The sequence below is a fragment of the Strigops habroptila genome, chromosome 5 (genome assembly GCF_004027225.2).
Source record: "Strigops habroptila isolate Jane chromosome 5, bStrHab1.2.pri, whole genome shotgun sequence".
Taxonomy (NCBI): Eukaryota; Metazoa; Chordata; class Aves; order Psittaciformes; family Psittacidae; genus Strigops; species Strigops habroptila.
This window is the reverse complement of record NC_044281.2, coordinates 71,878,712-71,896,423: the sequence shown is the minus strand read 5'-3', so window position 1 is coordinate 71,896,423 and position 17,712 is coordinate 71,878,712. Positions and strand designations below refer to the sequence as shown.

Below are 17,712 nucleotides of genomic sequence, written 5' to 3'. Positions count from 1 at the left end.
CTGAGAAAACCAAATCCGATAATCCTCACACAAAATTTCCATGCTGGAGCATTTAATATTGTAATTTCCAGCAAACATGGATAAACCCTTGCTGGAAGGATGACACAAAACAAACCCATTCCCACGGGACAGGCTGTTTGAGCTCTGATTCCACACAGTAGATTGCATAATGCCCTCGGGGAAGCTGGTTTTTCAGCATCTTCACCGAATATTCGAGAAGAATTTGAGAGGAAGCTGTAAGTACTAATAACATCTTATGCACAAAGGCAAGGGATGGGCAGGCCTTCAAAGTCATGACAAACACACGGTCCAGCTGGAAGTCTTCCCACAGGCTGTCCTCAACCTGTGTTTGCCGTCCCACATCCCAGACCGTTTCCCTGACAGGCTAGGCATCAGGTGAGTGATCTTTTCCTCTGTCACCATCCCAGCTCTAGGGAGGTGGTGACAGCTCTTACAAGACAGGACTTCTGCTGCTATAAATGGGACTCCTTTAAATGAATGATAAATGACTAGGCTTAAAACTCTCTTGAATAATCTATGATATGATTTTTCACTAGGGCACAGTTTGTTGGTGCTGTTTTAAGGACATCAATTTTGGTGCACAGAAGGTTAAAACAGGTTAAAACAAACAGAACACCCAAATCCCAAACGCCATCTCAGATATACTCCAATAGGGATCCCACTAATACACATGATTTATGGACCATGGATATTGTTAAAATCTTACTGTAGAGAACTGGTAACTGCCATGAGTTTTATTTGGCTTTAAAAGTGTTTTTTAAGGAGCTTGTCTCTTAGTTCATAAAGCATGGTGTGAAAATTTGGAAACAACTTATCCTTTCAAACCAGTTATTGATACACCCTGCACAGTTTTAGTTTTGCTTTCTTACTCTTTCTCCACAAATTCTACAATTAGATGGGTAAGAAGGCACATTTTTTTATGGATTACTACACTGATAAGGGTTGAAAGCACTTGGGCTACAGCCTGTATATCTCACTGCATGCCCAAGGCCTCTGATAATCCTGAAATACGCTGTGCATCGAATCTTTTTGCTTCATTAGAGACACATTTTCTCAGTCTGCCTTCCAAAAATCTTTCGAGGCATGCAGTAGTTGTGTGGTAACCACTCAAATCAAGTGGAGAAGGACCAGTAAACCAGACTGAAGTAGACTTTATGGGCAAAACTCATCCATGTTTGCCTGCAGCTGATTTTTTACTGCAACAGCTTTCCCATTTTGGGGTTCCTTTCCTAAAAACTTGCCACTCAGATCAACGTGTAGAAGCTACAGAAGGGTTGAACTTCCCGTGGAGCATTTAGACCCTTCCACAGGGTTTACTGTGTGCACCTTCACTTGTGTAAGTTCCCGATTCTGTGGAAAGCATTTCTTTTACCTTATATATTCTTAAAGAACTGCTAAAATACTGCCACACCTTTTTTCAGAGATCAAATCTGCAAAGGATATGTAACTTACATGATGAATATAGTAAAAATCATTATTCAGATCCTCACACCAGCGTTAACTTAAACTGGAAGATTACAGCTAAGTACCCTGGAGAACTTAACTCTAAATTGACTGCTATAAAACATTTAATTTCTTACAAAAGCCACCTGATTGAAATATGAGACAAGCTGAAGGATCAGCTCATGCAGCAGAGTGAACCCACCGTTAAAAAGGTCTTTGGAAACAGGTATGTTTCAGTCATTTCTCAGCCAACTTACAATTAGATCTCTCATTTCTGAATGAGCACCTGCAGAACTGTATTTCCCCATTCTGTTCTCAAAAAAGGGTTGTATTTTTCCTGTATCCCAAGTTTGCACAGAAAAAACACAAATTGAAGTATTTTCAAGGTCTTATAAAAAGAAGCATGAAAACCAGGTATTTTTCCAGCTCTTTGCTAGGACAGGATTGCTATTTACATACCTCATTTGAATAGTTTTTAAGTAAAATTATTTAGGGATTCATTTAATTCATTGCAACAGTACTATTAAAAAGTAAATAAATCAAACTTCTGCACTTTTTAGCCCTTAACACATGCAGTACAGACAGCAGAATTAACTGACTGCATACCCCAGAAAGTTCAACTTACATCTCTATCAGAGTTCACAGCTTCAGCTTTTTACTCTTATCCAGGCATAACGCCACTCTCTTTTCTGGTAAAGTGACACGAAAGCAGCTGTTAGCATTACAACCCCATGTGACAGTTCCCAATAAATTTAAGAATTAAATAAGCCCTTTTCTGGTGATTCTTTGATGCCATCTAATTTTCAGCCAGTTGGTAAAGTCGGAGAGACAGAAGTCTCAAAGTAATCCAAACATTATGATTCCAAGCTTTTCACACCTACAAGGAGCAAACCATTTTCTGCTTTGGTCTTTGAGGGATTATTAAGACAGAGGAACTATTATAACAACAAGGGAGGGAATGTTTGATTTTCATATCAACTCATAAACCCATTGAAAGGAGATCCCTTATGCTGTAGTATACACTGGGTAAGAGTTGCCCAAACTCAAAGGCTCATTAACACTTCAAGACTAACAAAAGCATCAGGAAACCAGTTGCATTTTTATTAACCACCCCACCACCAAGCCCCCTTTTCCTCACACTGAGTTTACATGTAGTCTATTCCTTTTCTCTTCCTCTAGGTCACTCCGTAAGAAGTCCCAGTAGAGTCACAAAGAGAGGGGCTTAAGGATTTTTAAGCTAAATCCCATCAGGAAAAAATGAGGCTATGTCTGTGCTGCCTCCGATGGGACAACCAAGGCTCCCTCATGGCAGATCTACTCATTCTCTATACTGTGGTCCTGCAAGTGCCTGAGAATGTGCGCTCGGGACCACGGGTGAGGGAGTAGCACAGCAGCCAAACGCAGTGCATCTGCTACGTGTGCCAAGGCGGGCAAGCACAGGGGCTCACATACCTGTGAACACCCTAAGACCAACCTTTTGGTACAGCATAAGCAGGACCTCATCTCAGAGCAGCAATCTCATCTGTTAATAACAACCACAGCTGAGTCTAGGCAGGCTCTGATCTTTAAAAGAGGCTTGACACTTCTCAAGGGGTGAAAGGAGTTACTTGTACTTGCAGTTATCATCCTTCAGCATCAACTTCTTCAGTTGCTTCATGTCCAGACAGGACTGCTTGGACCCACAAGACAAACCTCTGAACACTGCAGCTGAAACAGGTGCAAAAACATGGACTTGAAATCAGCAAAGTGAAAAAAAAGAGCTGAAATCCAACAACTCCTTGGAGTTGTTGGGTTAATAACATTATGAGTAGTGCTATGCAAATTCTATGCACCATTTTTCCTTGTCAGAGGTAATTCTGATCTAGAATCACAAGAGACTTACTCTTTTCCAGGAATACTACATCTGATCTGTCATCAGATGCTGTGTTTTGATTACTTTCAATGTGCAGGAATTCCCCTTCTTCCTCATTGGTGGTCAACTCCATTAAATCTCATTCCATCATTCCCTCTGCTAGCTCAGCATCACCTCCTCCAGAGATGTTAATGCAAATCTCATGATACTCTGTAGTATCTTTTAGCCCAATGTGATGGAGCCATATCACTACATGGGAATTTCAGGTTTCAATTAAAAAGAAGCTGCTGGCTTTCCTGGGTGTGCACAACTGCCTTGAAGTATGGTTTGCACGCACCTTTAAAGGCCAAAAGGGAAGCATCAAACAAAAAGAACCTACTGCCCTCTACTTAAAATCAAACAAAGCCCCATGATTTCCATACACACTCACTTCTGGTTGTTTCTTTTTTATCCTTGACTCATCATTTTGTAACACCACTGGCAATGCTGCAAAAGTCTGTTCCCTGCGGAGCTGCCCAGACACTTGCATATCCCTATGATGACTGCCAACAGCAGTAAATAAGCCTCCCAGTCTTACACTCATGCTGAAGATCTAACTGTTTGGAGAAAAGCTTCCCAAAGATTCCCTGAGTGCTTGCAGAGACCTTTATCGCTACAAGCTGCTACATAAAGTCTTTGTATCTGTGCACTTAATCCGAAGCCCAATAAACTCAGTAGAAAAATTCCTATTAACCTCAGAAATCTCTGGATCAAGTTACCAATACCACCTCAGTTTGTGGGGGTAAACCTTCATATCTGTGTGGCTGCTGATACTTATGTCACTACCATGTATTTTTGTTTCAGGCAAGGCACAAAATGGAATGAGCCAAGACAAATTTACTTGGCTTTCTATTTCTGTTTCGTCAAAGCTTCCATCTGTTTCAGTGATGTCTAAGTGTGTCTGCATTTAACATTTTCAGACTTATGTTCGATTCATTTGATTTCAAGTGTCCTCTACCATTTTTGGTGCAAATCAGAAAGTGTCCTATTTAAGTTTTGAAAAAACTAGCTGATTCATTAACTTTAAGCCTAAATAAAGTACTCGAGTATTAGCTACACGCATGGAGGAAGTTCCTATTATCGCATTCTTAATGTTACTGTAAATGGATCCCTCCTCCTTGCATGGCATCTCAGACCTGTGAGTGCATAACATACTGGAGAATTACCCTAGGAAATTGAGGACTGAGCCATCATGGTCTCAGCAGTGAAGGCCACAAATGCAGGCTCCAGACCTTGACCTTGGCTGGCTGCGTGACACTGCCAACATACCAGGAAAGAAGAGACTGGGGGGAAGGGTCAGCAGACACTGGAGACAGATGGCCTAGTTCATCATCCACCAGAAATAAAAAAAAAAAAGATCTGTTCCAAGCATTATACACACGGCAATGATTGTAAATTCCACAACTGTGGAGACCTGCCAAGCCATTATACACACACCCATCCTGCACTCGCTGTGCATAGCTCCTCAAAGGTGAACTCAGGAGAAACTGCAAAGCATAAAGGCTGTTCAGCTCTCGGGAAATTGGTTCATTAAATGATTATCCAAGCCCTGGTGGAACGAAAAGCATGTAGAAGTTAGGGACTGAGAGGATATTACAGTTTATTCATAAGCAATGCATTTATGCAATGCAGAACTAAGTTATCCATGGACGTGATTCTAGATATTACGGACCTAATTACCTTCTTTCGACACTGTGATGTTTATTTTGCTCTTAACAGTTTCCCAGTTGGAGCTGCTTGATTGCGTGTCCTGCTAAATAAAGTTCTCTAGTCACCAAGCAGAGTACCTCATAGGATCTAGCAATGCTGGTGACGCTGCTCGGGAGGGGTGGCATGCAGACCAAACAGAGGTTTCCCCAGACCATGTTCTTTGGTTTCTCTGCTAAGAGAATGAAGGAGCATTCTAGATCCTCCCTTGGATTTTTTGGCACCTAGAAATCCACAGAGAGCAAGGAAACAGAGCGGCATCAGTAATGTTTGTAGCACAGGCTGAGCGCTCCGAGTGGTTTTGCGAGCACGGCTTCCCTACAGACAAAAACAACAGCAGCCATTGAGTTGCTGAATGTCACAAAGCAAGTGCCAGAGAGCTTGATCATGGCCTTTGTCCAGCCCCTTTGCTGGAGTCTTTCTACACAGGCCAACATCTACGTTTTACACAACAAAGAGTTATTAATACAACCTCCACAGTCAGCCAGTGTGAAAACCCACATGTAGATCCTAGGGCTCCTAAGGGGTTCCTTAGGAGCGCATGGTATGAATAACTCTGCAAATTCTTGTCACAGATCTCAAACTGCAACCCACTGAGCAGGCCTTCTTTTTATTGCCAAGTGACCTCAGAAGGACCAGACAGAAGGGACTTGTTCTGTGCAAGTAGGTGCAATAAGCAAACACACTTGACAATCCAAGTGTCCTTATCGGACTGTCAGTCTCCATGTTTGTGATTCTGGGTTGCTCTCTTTGCTGGTATGCCAGAGAACCCTCCTGCTACCTCAGAGACCCCATGGGCTCCCTCAGTGAATTCGCTTCTCTAGAACTCTTATACAGTCAAGACAAAAACACCACTCTGGAAGCCTGGCTGTCCTGGGAACCTCCTCTCCAGTTTTATCACACCAGCTGTATCCATTCATGCTTTCCCCTCGTCTCGCTGCACATTCCATAAATCAGCCCAAGTCGCCTCACTCAGCAACTGAAAAACAAGCAGGAATTAGGCAACAATGCAGAAGTGTGCTGTGCTGAATATTGCTAGTGATCCCCATTCTGAAAGGGACCAGTTCACTCACTCTTTGAAGAGCTATTCTACATGCAGAGAATGCCCAAGTCTCCTGAGGAAAGGGAGAGAAGAGGAGGAACTAAAAAGCAGAAAGCAAGCAAGCATTCCCCAGTTTTCCCTGCTTACTCTGGTGTACCACCAGACCATTGCTTCATGAAAAACAAGTCGTCCTCCTTCATCCAGTTTGTGGTCTCCCTGCACTACCTTTGCACTGGACACTGAGAGACTATTTAAATTATCTACCTTGAGCACTTAAATTAAGTGTGATTCTCTTACAGCTTGGACCCTTGATGTCTTATGTAGCAGATGGAGATGTCACCCTCAGGAGACAACTCCAAATGGTCATCACGGGTTCAGGTAACTCACACTAGTACAACCCCAGTTATTTTGCTTCTCCCACATCTTTTGAAGGAGTACAACTGTGTGGGTTCCCTTCTCTTATTTGCCCTGAAATTTATAAGAGACCTTTTACAGACTTTATCTAGGTACACAGGCCATTGTGCATGAAAGCTTTTACATATATTCTACCAGAACAGTTGTGAACACACCTTTTAGCATGTCCCTTATTAAACAAGAGATTTGAATGTTGTCATGTTTCCCAGTTGTGCGTCCGTCTACCTAGCTAGGTACCCATCTGAATCTTTCTTCAGCATCAGAGCTGTCTTACAAGCTTCAGCACAATTACCTTTGTGGAGTAAGAGATGAACCAGAGAACCAGGATCCAGCACCAACCAAGGAAGATCAGCCTGAACCTCATCCTCAGCCAGTGACACCTTTGCTGTGGCTCATGGAAAACCCTGGAGGCCAAAAACACTGGAGGACTAAAAAGTGGTCAAAGAACTGTCATGCATAAAACAAAGCAGCTTGGCAAAAGATTGTTTTCTTTTGAAAGAGGCTGTAACCGTAATAGTGATGGGTTACTTGGTAACTTTTCCAGGTAAATAACAACACTGTAACCCACCAAATACCCCAAAACCTGCTATCTAGTGGCAAATCTACATGGATAGTATTGTAAGCAAGGGTAACTGGGAAAAAATGTTAGAACTCCAGAACTGTCCTGGCCCACTTTTTTTAACCTCCTAAAAAATAGAATTTAAAAATATGTTTTTAAAAATAGGCATTAGGTACCAGCACTGTGCATTCATTGTCAGAACTGTGTAAATACCTCCTCCAAATTACAGTGCTTTTATCATCTAACCAAGCAAAACCCATGCCGTTCAGTTCCAATTTGAGTCTAGCACTAGGCTAAATTCTTGATTTATCTTTATATATTCTAAGTATATTTATATGTATTGTATATTATTTAAATAATGTGTTAATTATAGTATACACATATATTCCAAAATTTACAAATCCCTCGAAACTGTTACGGAAGTTACATAGAGGAAGCCCCATAAAGTTTTAGTTTCTGCAGTATCAGACAGTCTGCAAGTAATCACAAAGCAGTAGGAATGCAGTTTATTCTCAAGCAGGCAGTGCTGGGAACTACAGCTGTACTTGAGAGATTCCAGCTACTCAACATTTACAAGTTTGAATTCTAAAACTAACCAGAAATTCATTTACAAGCTCAGACTTCTGCCCAGTTTAAGCAAGGGGGTAAAGTGTTTTCCCCTGTGCTATGAGGGCCTGCATGCAGCTGGCTAGACGCTGTTCAGGTGATCTGAACACTAAAGGGCATGGATGCATTTTTATCCTTTAAAGTAGAAAAACATTGAGCTCTTCTGGAGAGACAGAGGCAGATTTTCATTGTGCTCAAAGCTCAGCAGCATCTGACTACAACCTTTAGTGATACCAACAGCAATTTGACGTTGTACTTCTTGCTCAAACACATGCTCTGTCTGGAATGCCTCCTATTTAAAGCATAGTATACGCAGCTGCTGCATCACTGAGGTCTTGTAACTCAACAGACGTCTTACCAATACATCCTCTTGGGCACAGTTGAAGAAATGGATTTTAAATGCTGACCCTACCCGATGTAAGTCTCATTTCTAGAATGGTGGGAACTGTCAGGCATCAGAACCTGAGAACGCGCATGTCATTTCTCATCTTTACCTTTCCACGCAGAGGAATGAAGCCAAATGCAAGCCACGAGTACAGTAAGAAATTGCAACTTCTTTGCCCTAGCTAATAGCAGCTCGGAGGTATTTTAGAAGCATACTGTAAGTCTCCTAGAAGTGCAACATGAAGCAGCTGCTGATTCAGTAGCACTGAAAACCGATGCTGGGCTCAGCCTTGTTACAAAAATTCTTTAGGCTAAATGTATCCTCTTTGAACACTGTTAACACTTAGCTCAAACTGCAGCAACAGAGGAATCCAAGGGCTACTGATGAAGAATGTCCATCATCGTTACTGCATTAGAGAAGAAACGTTTTTCTATGACAAAATACATAGGCAGAAAAAGAAAACTAAGATTAAAAAGCTGAACGTGAGGCAATCAAGGCCAACAAAAACAAGAGATGCCACCTGGTGGTTACAGACAAAGGGAGCGAACAAAAGACAAATTTAAAGGGAAAGAGTAAAAACTACACTAAAGGCAAAGCAGAGTAATTAGAAAAAAGGATCTTGGCCTAACTGGCTTCTCTCTGCACTTCAGTTGACTGTAAGAGGGAGAAGAGAGACATCACACCAGGACTGAGGTGAAAAATGTCTCTGATTAATATAATCCTCAAATACGCTTATAATTGCACTAGAAGGAAATGTTATGGATTTGCTTTTCCATAAAGAAGTCAACTCTTATAACCCTCTTTGAAAAATAAGACAGAATCACTAGTGAAATGAACTTAAGTGCACGTTTGAAAGGTTCAGATTTTGTTACTCAGAACGCTTTTATTGACTACTAGGGAGATAGTAAGAAGCATCCATTGTGTCTAATGAGGAAAGAAAGCAGATGCTGGAAAATAAAGACCTTCCAGGGGCTAAGGTTAACTTTCCCTAGGAACATATTCTGAAGCACTATCTGAAGACTCACAAGCTTTTAAAATCAGCAGGACTCCACTAAGATCCAACAAAAACTTGCCCATCTCCCCCTCTCCCCCAGGTGAAGAGCCGTTGTTATCCGTTAGAACCTGGTGCCCCAAAAGCAGAGCAGCTGCGCTTCAGAAGCACTCTGGGGTGCCTCTGGATAAACACACTCAGACAGTAGCAAGCAAGAGGATCCCAACCTCAGCACTCAGGGTAAATCACTCGTACCTCCAATTTGAGGGAAGAATTTTAACAGAAGCAGCTCATCCCCTCTGTTCATCCCTGCCTTGGGAATCATCACCTCCCAGGCACTTAGGTTCAGCTGCAAGGAGGTAACAATGACTTCATTCACTAGAAAGAATTCTTGGTCATTTCTCATGAAGGGACCAGATTCTTACTGTCACTTCTGTGACAATTTCTACAGACTTCTTTTACCTTACTTGTACAATGCAATAAATGTGTGCATACCTTTTCTTGGAATGGCCCAGTTCTACCCAACAGGGACATTTTAGGAAATTATTAAAATCTGGAAGCCTTTTATACATTTTTAAGCCAAAAGTGTACTTTATTCCCATTTACTTACATTCTTGTCCGTGTAAAACTATTTACAATTTGTATTTCTCTATTTGTTCAAGATCCTCATGACCGCTGTAACAGTCCCTGGAATTCCAAAAACCTCATAGAAAAACTTTTATTTTACTCTCAACTTTAACAATAAACCAAATTTCTTTTTTGCATTTAGTCCAGTTTGGCTCCATCTTCTGCCCAAAGATACAAACTACATCTAGTAACATTTACATAAGATTAAAAATATGCAACTTAAAGGTTTTAACCTTACAAAGTACTTGAAGAATGAGATTAGAGATGAGAACTATCCTCATCAATTCAGTTGATAAGGTTCACATATTGATAACTAAGAGAATTAACAGCTGGAACACCTGTATTGAAGACATTCAGCAGTTACATTACATCAGTAGTTTCCAGGTGACGTTCAGGCTTCCAGTAGGAAAGGCAGCCCCAGGTGGACATCCAGAAATACAACAGTTGTGCTTTACTACAAGGACAACTATAACCAGAAAAATGGAAATAAAATGGTAACATTCTCAAGTTTCATGTTTCTGTATCACAGCACCAGTGATTTTTTCCCAGTTCACTAAGGCAATAGGGGCTGTACTGCTGACAATGCCCACAATACAACCACCAGCCCTGTGTTGCCATGCTTAAGCAGCATCTACCACAATCACCATGCAGACCCTGCAGTCAATACGTCTAAGCCCAGGCTGCCTGAGCATAAACAGTAGATGCACTATGGGGTACCCACGATTTCTATCACTTCTGGGATGCCTTACAGTTCAGAGCAAGTGTATAGTTTCTCTGAATTCTTCCCTCAACTTCCAGGTGGAATAAATAGGACACCTATGAAGAAACCCAACGACACAGTAACTAGGAACTAGGAATAATTTAACACACTGGCAGACAGAAAAGGCAACTTGTAAACTATGACGTTGAGCAGACCAGCTATGAACCATCACAAAGAGAACACAACAAACACACACCTTGGAAACCTATTGCTCCGATCGCTGCATTTCACAAATAGCTATGCCACGTCTTCAGATGTATGCAGCAATCTGTGGCAAATCACAAGGGGTTAGACAGCAAAGAAAACTCTGCCACTCCTGACCTTAACCATGGCCAAAACCAGATTGGGAAAACCAAAAATTCTCCTTTAGGTTCTACAATACTGGCAGTTTTTCCAAGACAATCCTTCCTCCTTTGTACTTTCCTAAAATATACAGCAAGAGATGGTTCTGGTTTTCCTCCTTTCATGCAGTTCTATCACTCAAGTTGACCTGCTATGGATTTTGCTAAATAACCTACCTTACTCCATCCTTCTTCAATTCTGACTACACCTCCTAACTTTAGCAACCCAAGCTTGCCATAGGGCATCCGCAGCACCACACAAAGGCTGAGCTTTACCATCTGCAAGAGGTGGTGTGTGTTGTTTCAGCCCTTCCCATTCCAGTCCCATTCACACCAGCATTACCGGTAACACACTCAGTGAATCAGGTGAAGGAACTGATGCCTTTAAGTTTTTTCACTCTTGGAGTATGTGGCTGCAGAGCAGAAAGGCACCACAGCACTGAGAACGAGCATGTGGAAAGAAGCCTGCTCACAGAACAGGGTGTCTATCAGCTTAGAAAGTAGCCTCCCTAGAAATGCCACTTTTAAAGGACAGAATTAAGTTTAGTAGTCATATAGGTTTAATCTAAAATATAAGCACCATCCCCCAAACTTACCTTGAAAAGGGATTATGAAAGTCTTCATCAATCTCCTAAGTTTTATGTAAGTACTTCTAAAGCTTGGTCTTTAGCAGACAAGACATTTGAAGCAATAGCTGAAAGCTTGTCTGTTCTTACTGTATACAGTAAGAACAGACAAGTGGAAACACAACTGAACACTGGGTTGTGTTTCCACCAGCTTGTTACCCATTGTCCTACAGTGCTTGATAACAAACTTAATGCTAGACTCAACCCAGAGAAAAATTCCTATCACAGCTCAAACTACTCAAGTTATTCGGCTGCACTGAGGCACCATTAAGCTGAGCACAGTACAAAAAAAACCCCAACCAAAACCACAACCACCTCTGCTCTACCAGTCTACTTCCACTTTAATGAGATTATTTGATAAAAGTCATGATCAGACTTAGATGAATTTAGGATGACACTTCTTAATAAGCACAGCTTCACAGTCTCTGAACTGCTTCTCTCTTCCCAAAGTTCAAACTAACAACTGTCAAGCTGATGCCCTAGCACTGGCAAGCCTATGGAGTTAGCTGAAAGCACAGCCTGCTGTTACCACAGGCAAGTCATGTATCTGACGGTCATAGATTACAGACACTTCAAGTGTGTCCTTACATGCACCGGATCAAATGGCATGGAATCAGTCAACCTGAGGTATGAATCTGTGGCAAGGTTCTTCAGGTCCTTCCCTGGACTTTGAACTCATTTCACCTGTAACTCAGAAATGCTTTGCATATTCAGAACTCTCTATGCAGAGGATACATTTCTTCAGGGTTCTTGAATATAAAGTGTATTCACAGACTAAAAATTCTGGGACTTTGGGGTTACTCTGGCTTCAGGTTTGTTGCATGTTTTGTACCCTTGCTTCTCTTCACTAAGAGAAGCCTACTATGTAGCTAGTGACTCCCCAGAACTACAGAAAGCTTTGTTATGTCAGGTACAACATCCTCTTCCTTCTGGCTTAAGACTTACTGCAGGTAGCAACTTCCTACATGATTATCATTCCCTGGGGAAGCTACTCCATACCAACTTTAGCATTCTTTTCTTACCCTGCCTTGTATGGCAAATATACGTACTCCTCAGCTCAGGAGACCTGTGATAAGTTCATGCTCTCTCTTCCTGCACTTCCTAAATTTCTCAGTGGGAAGCAAGGGTGCTTGCAGATGAAAACCTATTGGACAGCTTTATTCTTCTGCTTTGTTGAAAGTGCCCTACAGAATAAATGCAATACACAAGTTCACTGTTTCTCACTGTACTATTTAAAGTTACATAAGGTACTGTTCCAGGTTATTTTCTTTTACATATATATCTACTATTGCAACATCAACTGATTCTGGTTTTACAACTGCTTTGCTATCTAAGAAACGTATTGCTCATGGTAAAACCTGAAGTTTTCCAGAACACCACATCCAATTATTCACTACCCCGTTGCCAAAAGCCTAGACAGAAGGAAGAGACTCATATTTTGACTGGTGACTGTCACTTGGCCCAAGTTCTGCTGGTCTTTCAGGCTGAAGGGATATGATGGAGGAATTGTTACACTGGCCAAGGTGCCAGGAAAAAAAAGAGGGGGCTGTGATTTGTTTTGGTAAGATTTCCAGGGTCTTTTCAGACTTTTCAGTATCTTCTGAATCTTACTGCGCGGTTTTTTTTGAGTTTAGTAACCAGAACACTATGAATTTTGACAAGCTCAGATTTGGGGCAGTTATCTGCTGGCCTTGGCAATGTGCAAAAGGCGGGGGGAGAAGAGAAGAATGGCTTGAAAGAATTGCTTTGTCTCATACTGCTGAAATACGCAGGCCCAATATGACCAAACAGCATTTACTCCGTCTCAGTGGAATTCTCTGAAGACAACATAAACCAAAAACTTAATGTATACAAGTTACAGCAATAAAACCAATCATTTTAATTGAAGCCATTAAAAAAAAAAACTCATGTGAGGCAATAGAAATGATAAAATTATACTTAAGAAGGAAGAGCTAGCACTTTCTGAAGAGCTTTAAAACAGCAACAGACACTTTACAAAAGGTTTGAGGGAAGAGAATAAAATTTCCAAACTACAGGTACTGTATAAAGGTAACATTAACAGTTATCTTATAAAATACAGCAACAGAGACAAAATGGATACTCAAGCTCCTTCGAAACTAAGCCTTCTGGGGTCTTGGTTAAAATGTATGTTCAAAAGCTATTTTAAACGAGGACTAAATACTTCTTATTTCAAATTTACAGGTCCTTGGCATAAACATAGCACTATACACATCTTCCAAACAAGCAGTAAGTACAGTTTCATTTAACCATGCGTGGTGTCATCTTCTACAAAGTCTTTGGCCATTTCTGCCGTGATCACATCAATATGACTAACCTGGTGGAACAAAAAGAAGTAAACAGTTATTACAGTTATCTCCTGCAGAGTAAAACAGACTTATTCCTGAAGGCTCCAAGAGTCAGGAGCAGGCCTATAATCAATTCTCATTTCCTTTAAAGAACATAACAAGATACATCAAGATACATGAATTCTTCTTCAGGGAGAGAACTTTCACACAAGACTGTGATATAACTAGAAATCCATCACTGAATAAGACTGATCCCACTTTGAACTCCTGTTAAATCAAGTCTCAAATGCAGAACCTGATAAGGCTCCCAGTAAACACTGTAACATATTTACCTTGTTTCTGAATTTTACACCATAGAACTTGTCAGCTGACTCGAGCAGTTCAGGCCTGAAAGTTGTTGTAATAAACTGAGCATGTTCAGCTAGTTCCATAATCATATCTAAGAAAGAACACAAAGATTTTTTAGTAATGTTATCTTTTCAATAAAGCAGGACAGGTCTTAATATGAGACAGGTAAAGAGTTTGCTATTCCTTAATCAAAACAAGGTTTTGGTTAATAAAACACAAATCAAGAAAGGATCCATACCAGGTTTTTAAGTATCATCATTAATTCCAGTATCAACTCGGAGAAATACAGCCACTCGGCAAAAGCAGTGGGGTATTAAAACTTCAATGATTAAAACCAGAGTAAGCACTTTTCCAATGATGCAATGAGATGAAAGTTCATTTTTATTAAATGAAACTACACTTAAAACCAGGGCTATTTCCACCACACTGAAGTGTAGTCCCTTTAAATACAGTAGACAATACAGAGCTTCTACCTAAAACCAAGTCGATGAAAGCTTCAGAAGGCACCAAGTTAAATTCTAATTCTAATAAATTCTAATGTTGGGATATCAAAAAAATGTGCCTTTATGATTAAAAGCTTTTACCTTAAACATCAGAGATAAGATGACAAACTATCACCTTCAGCCACGATGAAGATGAATAAAAGGCTGACAGGTACCTGAAACAGCTTTTCTGTGCTGAGCATCCAAGGCTTGGTCGATTTCATCAAACAAGTAAAATGGAGCTGGGTCACATTTCTGGATAGCAAATATCAGGGCTAGGGCCACCAAGGATTTCTGTCCACCTGAAAGTTGCTGCATTTCTCTCATTTCGCCCTGCTTCCCTGTGAACGATACCTAAGAAAACAATGCAACAGCAAGATGACTTCAGAATATTAAACCATAACATCTCTTCCTATTATAGTAAATGAACAGGACCAATTAAACCTTGCTTTTTAAGAATATACTTAAACAGCAATCTAAACAAATATTCAGAGTACTCCAAGTACTGAAACACAAGTATTTTTCCTTACCCTTATGCCAACTCCAGTGAACTGGTCTACAGATGGAACACTGCTCTGAGATCCTGATCCCCTTTCACTCTCAGTGCTGCCTTCACCTTCATCCTGGGACTGATTGCCCTCCACGTCTCCTTTCTTCATCACTAACGTGGCCTTGCCACCAGGGACTAACTTCTGGAATACTTCACTGAAATTTTTCGACACCTAAAAAAGAAACAGTCAATACACCAGCTCATTTTTACATAGTGAAATCCAATGCAGACAACAGCTGTTTTTATATGATCACACTCTGAATCTGCTTCAAAGCAGAAATCCACGTTCATCGTAAGCAGAATTAGAAGTGAGAAACATATGCTATACAGAGTTGGTTTAAAAGCATCTAAGGCAACTGTTCTTGTAGTATGAGAATTTTTGTAAGTTTTTCCAGGAAAATGGTAAATTAAAACATAGAACAGCAGCAAAAGCAAGTATGATTTATTTCAGTAAACTTCAGATGAGATCTCAGTTAAGCAAATGACCATTTAAGAGAAGACTTCACACACTTTGTAGTTAAGACCCTTTGTTAACACTAGGAATTACTTTTACTAAATCTGGGGAATGGATTTGGTGCAGAGCTCTTCACCAGACATTTCCCATTAAGGACCGTATGTAGCACAAAAATACTTCCTTCCTGGTGAATCTAAGAGGTTTTAAGTAAAGCCAGAGTTGTAATACAACCAAGATGAGCACCTGTTTAAAATGCTAGCCTATTTCCTTACCAGTATTTAAAACCCCCAAACCTCATTACATGATACTGCCTTCTGTTATTACAGATGCACTTAATATTTGCTTCTTCCCATACAGCTGCTACATAATGGGACAATTTGATTTCAGCCCCAGCATCTTTACATTTGTTGCCGGTTTGTTACCTGTTTGAAAGTCAGCTGAATAGCCTCATATTTCCTGAGCTCAAGGACATTCATCAGTTCCATGATGGATTTGTAGCCCCTGTCTAGTTCCTCTTGTCTTTTTATCAATTTTTCCTTCTGCTCTGAGAAGTTCACAAACTGATCTAAAGCTTTTTTATTGACGTGACTGTATTTCTTCAGTTCTGTATTGCACTGCTCCAGTTTGCGGAACAACTGTAAATGGAAAACATTAAAGTATCCAAGTGACTTGCAATTCTAGCCACATTTGACATTCAAGATGTATGTGACAGTAATATTTCAGGTCATGAAACCAAGCCCACTTATTACCTGTTTTAAACTTAAAGTCTGATACTTTTCAAAAGCCTCCTGTGGAAGGGAACCCAACTCTCGGATCTTCTTCATGCATTCCTCTTTCTTCTTGAGGAGCATGCCTTGCCTGTTAGTCATTTTTTCAAGTTCTTTTGTATCATGGTTAATGGCATCCATATGCTCCTTTTCCATGTTCTTCCAGCGTTCCATGCTCTTTTGGAGCTCTTTAATTCCTGCTTCTGTTTTGTCAATGGAATTATCCAGATCTGAGATATTGAATGAGAGCACAAAACCCAAAGTGGTAAGTCTTACAAGCCTGCATAAAATCAGCAATTATCCAGTCAAGTTTTTACGAAACAAAAAGATAACCTAAAGAAAAATATTAAGGAGTAGAAAGTCAAATGAAAGACAGAAAGCTCAAAATCCCTCTCTCTTTTTCACTAGGAATATATGGCTTAAAAAAAAAACAAACCAAAAATGTACTAAAGTCATATTATTAAAGTCTAGAAAGAGAAGCAAAAAAGTTTGAGTCCTACAGATGTTATTTCCTATTTGACAGCAACTTGGGTTTAGACAGGTTAGACGAAATTTCCAACCCTTACTATTCTATGATTCTATGATTCTAACTATACAAGATAGTGCTTGTATAAAGGTTGCTTCAAAAGTACTATGCCCAGAACCCTGTTATCACCAACACATACTTCCTGGTATTACAGTGTGCAACTGTGGACACTTTCTTTTATGTACGACACGCACAAAATCTTGTTCCATTGAAGTTCCAAAAACCCGTTACATACTATGTAACTACTACAGCACATGTGACATTAACAATTACGTCTCATATTATGGTCTATTTCTAAACCAAAATATGGTATGTTGTGAACTTTCAAAACCCTGCAGAATTTTCTTTCAAAAGAAAAATAAATGATGCTACCAACCATCTGACCGTGCCAGTGTATCTTTCACTCGCTTGTTAATAGCCTCAAGTTCCGATGTCGTGGCAGTAAGAACTGTGCCACCTTCTGTTTCTCGAAGCTCATTCAGTTCCTATGGGACAAAGTAAATGCCACCAAGCTTCAGCACAGAGGGGAAACAAAAGTGTAAGCCAGATGAACGAGTCATCTTCTGCTACTCTACAAATAACTGCATTAAATATTTTAATAAAGTTTTAGAGAATAGTTGGATTTTCAAACCAATCTGTCACAATGATGGTCCTGTTTATCTATAGGTTGTATATTCAGAGCAGGATGCGTCAAAAATTCACATGCCTAATATACTGTGCTGAAATTTCAGTAAAACACTGAACTCTGCTTGTACATAGGGAAGCAAAACCTATCCCAGTTAATGCAGGGTAATGAATATTTATCGAACGATCACTATGGTAAAGCCCTGGAAATAAACAAAAAAACAGATTGTAAAAGCACATGT

General features: G+C 40.3%; 1 protein-coding gene across 1 annotated transcript in view; it reads right to left on the bottom strand.

Annotated features, from left to right (window-relative positions):
• Positions 1-10,205: 10,205 nt before the first annotated feature.
• Positions 10,206-17,712, bottom strand: part of SMC3 (structural maintenance of chromosomes 3) — a 30,218-nt gene continuing 22,711 nt past the window's right edge. The window contains exons 23-29 of the mRNA XM_030487031.1: positions 17,223-17,331; positions 16,303-16,550; positions 15,976-16,188; positions 15,080-15,271; positions 14,726-14,903; positions 14,052-14,158; positions 10,206-13,748 (exon numbers count right to left, since the gene is read on the bottom strand). Coding sequence (XP_030342891.1) covers positions 13,677-13,748; positions 14,052-14,158; positions 14,726-14,903; positions 15,080-15,271; positions 15,976-16,188; positions 16,303-16,550; positions 17,223-17,331 — 1,119 coding nt within the window. The 3' untranslated portion in view covers positions 10,206-13,676. The remainder of the gene's footprint in view (positions 13,749-14,051; positions 14,159-14,725; positions 14,904-15,079; positions 15,272-15,975; positions 16,189-16,302; positions 16,551-17,222; positions 17,332-17,712) is intronic.